This window comes from Clupea harengus, chromosome 3 (genome assembly GCF_900700415.2).
Source record: "Clupea harengus chromosome 3, Ch_v2.0.2, whole genome shotgun sequence".
Taxonomy (NCBI): Eukaryota; Metazoa; Chordata; class Actinopteri; order Clupeiformes; family Clupeidae; genus Clupea; species Clupea harengus.
This window is the reverse complement of record NC_045154.1, coordinates 29,169,300-29,175,999: the sequence shown is the minus strand read 5'-3', so window position 1 is coordinate 29,175,999 and position 6,700 is coordinate 29,169,300. Positions and strand designations below refer to the sequence as shown.

The following is a 6,700-nucleotide window of genomic DNA, read 5'->3' as shown; positions in this document are numbered from 1 at the left end:
GCGAAGTTGCTGATGATGAGGCGCGCGGGGCAGGCGTTGGCCAGGGCGCCCGCTCCGCCGCCGCCCGCCGCGAAGGCGTTGTTGTTGTTGTTGGGCTCGCTGGGCACGTCCAGGTTCCAGGGGTTGCCCGGCTGGCAGTGCACCAGCAGCAGGTTCTCCAGGCGCAGGTCGCAGTGCGTGACGTGGAAGGGCTTCATGTGCTCCAGGCCGGAGCACAGCTGCAGCAGCAGCAGGCACACCTGCCGCTCGTACAGGTCCGGGCTGTGGGCGTGCCGCTCCTGGCCTTCGCGCACAAAGTCGGCCACCGTCTGGAAGGGCACCTCGCGCGTGATGACCACCACGCGGCTTCTAAGTTTCCCAGAAGCCCCGGCGGCGGCGGTGCTGCTGCCCTCGCCCTCCTGCCCGTTCTGCGTCGCCGCCTCAGACGCCTCGGCCAAATTCTTGATTTTTCCGCTCGTGTTTCCTCCCTTCTTTTCCGCGGTCTCTCTCCTCTTCTCCCTCTCTGGGCCCTTCTCCTCTTTGTCTGCATCCTTCTCTTTCGTCTCCTCCTCCTCCTCCTCCTCTTCTCTCTCCTCTTTTTCTTCCTCCTCCTCCTCCTCTTCCTCCTCCCAGGGCAGCAGGCGAGCGGGCACATCGGCCACAAAATGGCCGCAGTCCTGCTGGATGTTGAAGTGCAGTGGCAGGCTTTGCCTCACCGCCAGGCTGTGGAAGAACTGCTGCTGGGTCTCCTTCACTTTGCTCCGGCAGATCTAACGGAAAGAGAGGCAGAGGCAGAGGCAGAACGCTCAGTATTCACTCTCACAGAAGTAACAGCACTCATGGGAACGTACCCTGACTCTAAGCTCGTACTTTACTTTCACTCAATTCACTCAGTCATGGACCAATAATACTGTGGGAGTGCTGGGAGAATCCCTGTGAAGGTTGATATGCCTGATGCTTCTCTCTTCAAAACACTTTGAATATCGTGTGAGATTAGAGGCTGTACAGATGGCACTTAAACATGGGAATATGCTGCGGTCTTTGCATAATCAACAGTGCAGCCACTGTATCAGTCACAGGTGATTTGTAAGATGGCAGCCTGTGAATCTGCTAATGGTTTCGGTCAGATGCTCATGCAAATAGATGGTGTAAATGAGATCTTGGGGGTGTTAGAGTGGGCGGTAATATGAGACACTAGTCTTAGAGGTCCATCTCACAAACCATCAGGAAAAAAAAAAAATAAACATTTCACTTCTTAACATATCTCAATGCAGAGCATGAAAATTCAACATTGTCCAACCATGTCCACACACACACACTGATCAATGTAACAATGTCCATTTACACACACAGAAACACACACACACACACACACACACACACACACACACACAGACACACACACAGACACAGACACACAGACACACACACACACACACACACACACACACAGACACACAGAAACACACACACACACACACAGACACACACACACACACACACACACACACACACACAGACACACACACACACACACACACACACACACAGACACAGACACAGACACACACACACACACACACACACAGACACACACACACACACACACACACACACAGACACACACACACACACACACACACAGAAACACACACACACACACACACACACAGACACAGACACAGACACAGACACACACACACACACACACACACACACACACACACACACACACTATCACGCTCACACAGGCTCTGGCGGCAAGGGGCCAGAGAGACCTCCGTGATGAGAGATGGCCTCCAGTGAGACGGTAATGACAGGGGAATAATGCTTTCTCATCTCTCTCTCTCATTCCGTCAGATGATGCAGTGCGCATTAGCGTTTTCGCTATTGATCTCACAAATAATGCCGAGTAGATGGTGGATGATGTGTGATGGTGGGGGCAGTGTCTTCCACAGCAGCAGGCAGGCAGGCAGGCAGGCAGGCAGGCAGGCAGGGCCCCTGCAGGATTGACTGGCTCCGGCCTGGCAAGGCTCTAACTCAGGCTGACAGGCTCCCCGGCCGCCCCCACTGCAGCGCCGGCTCACAGCCCAGCGCTCGCCTTTCCTTCTCTCCCCCAGCGCTCCTGATCAAAGCGCTCCGGCAGCCACCTCACCTCCGGGCCTCTCCCCCTCGCTCTCTTAGCTCCTCTTCCTCCATCCCCACACTAAAAGACCAAAGGGAGTCTTCCCCCCCCCCCACTCACACCACACACACACCACACCACTTTCAACCTGACAGGGAGAAATTGGGGCAGGGCTTGCTAAAGGAGAATACCACTCACGTCACTAAGAACATGCGAACGGACATACAGGATCTGCTGCACCCTGCAGCATGACCTTTGAACTTCACACTGATGTCTACCTGACATAACGTGGCCTTTACAGCTGTGCTGCTCTCCGCGTCGTTTAAAAAAAAAAAAAAATTATATTCGAAAAACACGCGATTATAAATGCCTCTACTGATCATGACGTCATGGTGAGGAAGATGGAGATTACACGACGAGGTTTCATTAGAGGGTACGAAGTGGTCGGAGGCTGGCAGAGCCACCCAGAGCCACCCAGCGCCAACGCCAGCACCAATGCCAGTGCATCTGCTCCAGTGTGTTCCGACCGCTGCGAGGCCTCTACTGCAGAAGCAGCCAGTCTAAAGCCTGAGTTTAGAGGCGTAATAACACAGAGTGGAAGGAGTGGGGGAGTAGTAGAGGTAGGAGGAATGCGCAACAGCGAGAACTCTGACACCTTGTGAAAAGAAGAAGCGCCCTGTCACTTCCATGAAGAGTCGATAGAAAATGTCGCACGATTTTAGAACAGAGGAGAGAAGCAGAGACGTCTCTCCTCTAATTAGCGCCGTGTGAGAAAGAGACGGAGTGAGAGAGAGAGAGAGAGAGAGGAGTTGTTTATTTATCATAGAGAACCGGGGATAAAAAAAAAACAAGCAACTCTCTTGAGTTTAATAGAGCAGTCTTCTGAAGAGTGACATTGCAGAGGTTTTTCACCATGGGTAAATAATGCAACCTCCATTTCTATTGCTCTGTCACTCATTCGGGTGCGTGCCTCTGTTCGACCCCCCCTCCCACCCCCACCTCACACTAGAGGCATACTATTGAAGCTCTTGGAGCTGTCAATCAACACCAACGAGCAAACACTCAACTATGCTAAGGCCTCCTGCTGAGAAACATGAGATGAGCAGTTGGACGTGGAACAGCGGCCTCAGTGAGGACAAAGGCCTATCTAACGGCTGGATGAAGAGCTACGACCCATTTTGCTCTCCGTGCCTTTGACTTTACACCGCACACTTCTGCAGTGAGACTTGGCATCGCGATCTGAAGACACACTACTTGCAAAGCTTGTGACCTAGAAAAATATTTCACTTCTTGTTTTTTTCTTGTTTTTTTTTGGAACTCTGTAGTGCAGAGAGGTGTGAGAGTGATGAAAGGCAAAGCTTTTTTGGGGCGTCCCCTTAGACCCACAGTGGAAGCTTACAGAGAGGTAATGAAAGACACTGATATGGGGGAAGTGGGAGAAAAAGAGAAGTAGAGGTAGGTAGGGAAGGAATGACACTGAGAGGACGTGTGGCGCTCACCTTGATCGCGTAGTTGACTAGTGGGTCTTTGGCGTAGGAGGCCGTGTAGTAGACGGCATCTCCGGCCTCGCAACAGGGCTTGCCTGTGGTCAGCCTGAAGTGGGACCAGCTGTCCGTGCCGAACCGCACATGATCCTTCTGGCCAGCCATGAAACGGTCCTCGCACTTGCCGGCCAGCTTGCGCAGCGTGTCCGTGTGCAGGCCTCGGATGCGGCCCACCACCTCCTCCCAGCTGTCCATGCCCTTATAGAGGGCCTGCCTCTGGGGCTGGGCACCGCTGGCTGCCCCTACGTTAGCGGCGCCCATCCTGCCCGTGGTGCGGGCCCGGCCCGCCAGGGACTCAGCGCTGCGGTAGCCCCGCCGCTCACGGCCCGCCGTGGCGCTGTTGGCCGTGGTGGTGGTCAGGCAGGACAGGCTGTTGGCGGGTCGCCCCTTGCCCACGGCAGGCCTCTCCAGTGAGTCGCCCGACTCGTGGTCCGGAAGGCCGCGCGCCTCGGAGCTGAGTGAGGAGCTCTGGCTGGCCGTCTCCCAGGTGGAGTCCAGGTCGTAGAGCGGGTTGGCCACGCTCAGGTTGGTGCCCCCGGGCTTGGCCTCGCCTCGAGGCCGCAGGGGCGTCACGTCCTTGCTCTGGAGGGTGGAGGAATCCGCCGTGGAGGGGCGGTAGGCGGTGCCCTTCTTGGGAAGGGGAGGCGGTGTGTCCTTGACCACCGATTCAAGGGCATCCGGGTCGACTGAGGCGAGGGTGTCGTCCGAGGCCTTGGCGTTTCTTGGTTGCTTCAGAGGGATCATGTTGGCTCTGGACTGACCTGTAGGACCAAAGAAAACAGAAGATCAAATTGAAACACATTCAAATTACAGGCAAACAACACAAAAGCTCCCCATGTAAAAAGCAGGCTCAGACAGCCCCTGCAGGCAGGCACTCTGTCCTGTCTCTGGACAGATGAACTAGACCAATCTGAGGGTGATGTCGCCTAAGGAGTCAGGACCAGCAGAGGGACAGCTGGAGAGAGGGCTGTCCAACAGCCTGCGTGAGGGTGAGATAAAAACTCAAATCTAATTTCTGGCCATCACCAGTGAGGCTTAAAGAGGCAAGCAAAGGGTGATTTTATCTGACAGCTTTAGTTAATACTGCCCTAACTTTGACGACCAAGCTAAAACTCCCTGAGCTTTGTACCATGTGAGATAGAAAGATACAGAGAGGAGTCAGGAGGGAATCAAAAACAGAAAGAATAGAAGCAGTTTTCCAAGTAATGATCTTCTGTGAACCTCTATGAACTTCACAGGACAGCTTGTGCATAAGCAATGTGGGCTAAAATAATGTGAAGAAAAAAAAAAAAACATTTCAATTTATATGCACAGATTTTCCAAGTTGCTCAGTGTCTTCTACTAAAAGGTCTTTGAAATGAGCTGAAAGTAAATATCAAAGGGGCACCTAAATAAGCTTGCGAGTCAGATATGAAGAATCCCGTTTCACGACCTGATAGCACTTAACATCGTCCCCTTAAGCCGCCTTCAGCCCTCTGAAGAAAGCGCAATCTCTACCCTTCTCCAGATGGGCTCCTGCCACTAAGACTCTTAGGATGCCAATGTTATTTTTCATCATGAAAGCGACAGAGCTAAGTGATGCCAGATGAGGTTATTTGAAGTGTCGTGGACTGTTTACCAATGAACATGTTTTGGTTCAACTTTCAGTCTCTCGGTTTGGTTTCCTACAACCTGTTGAGGTGAGGCCACCTTAGCCAGCCTATTTCATAATGTGGAGTGAGAGCTTCATCAAGACCTCTTCCCAGCCCCTCTTAATTTCTGGACATGAAGTTGTTTACTAATAAAAAAAATCCACAAGGCTTCAGTCTCCCCAGCCTCAAGTCTTATCTATGTTTGCTATCATCAGGTTATTATGACACGAATTATTCCTTTTTTATGCCTCAATGCTAATAAAGACTGCTTATTTGATCTGATCAAAAGAAAAGATATTCTGTGCTTTGATCAACATGCTTGCAAACACACACAACTAGGCATCTTCACGAACATACATATTACACATAAGAAAAGACACACCCGCAAAACAAAAGCACACACTCACACAACCCTACAATTCTCACGTCAATGTACGAGGACAAATAATAATCTACACGTGCAAAGATGCCCTGCTTAACAATCCCATTAATTATTGATTGGTCACAGGCTAGGCTACACGCAGTCAGAAACCCATCGTGAGTAGAATACTGCATCTGGCTTCATTAAAACACAATGAGTCATGACATGGCAAAAACAGCATTGTTGAGGCGTTGCACAAATGCATTTTTGTATAAGTAATCTATTGTTTTTTTCTTTGTTTTTGTTTTAAGTCTATCTTCCAACAGTTCTTCTTTGTGCACGCAACTGTTCAGGTGTGGGACGACCTGAGCCCAGTTTCTCTGACTGACTCACACAGACTTCCGTTTCCTGGCACCTTGTCATGTTTACTTGGAAGGTGACACAGGATTGCAGCTTCTTGGGTGAGTCTACCCCAGCCTGTGTATATACACCATACACACACACACTCTCACACACACACACACACACACACACACACACACACACACACACACACACTCACACTCACACTCACACTCACACTCACACTCACACTCACACTCACACTCACACTCACACTCACACTCACACTCACACACACACACTCACACTCACACAGACACACACACACACACACACACACACACACACACACACAGCTCTGATGACTGATGAATGCGTCACACATTTACACTTTCTCAGAGTTCCCAATGTTGTCTCTGGGAACCTTCAGATGCTTGACATTGCTGTCCAATTCAAACCCACCCTTAACACACCAGAACAGTCTGATTGATGTTGCACTAGGCTCAAGAGTTAAGCCTCCCCTCTTGGGATCACACACTGTACCCAAAGAGTCGACTTCAAAAGCCAACTTGGCTCAGATCAGGATAACCCCGGGTCAAAAGAAGTGTCCCATTTTTGACAAAGGGGTGTCATAAATCCCAAACAAGGCTAGGGTTGGCCTGGGGCTCAGAAAAAAAAAAAATGTGGGCTTCCAACTGCTCTCTCCCACACACACAAT

The 6,700-nt window shown here is 51.2% G+C and overlaps 1 protein-coding gene across 1 annotated transcript in view; it reads right to left on the bottom strand.

Moving 5' to 3' along the window:
* Positions 1-6,700, bottom strand: part of peak1 (pseudopodium-enriched atypical kinase 1) — a 96,364-nt gene that overhangs the window by 868 nt on the left and 88,796 nt on the right. The window contains exons 6-7 of the mRNA XM_042707434.1: positions 3,604-4,409; positions 3-749 (exon numbers count right to left, since the gene is read on the bottom strand). Of these exons, the coding sequence (XP_042563368.1) occupies positions 3-749; positions 3,604-4,409 (1,553 nt within the window). The remainder of the gene's footprint in view (positions 1-2; positions 750-3,603; positions 4,410-6,700) is intronic.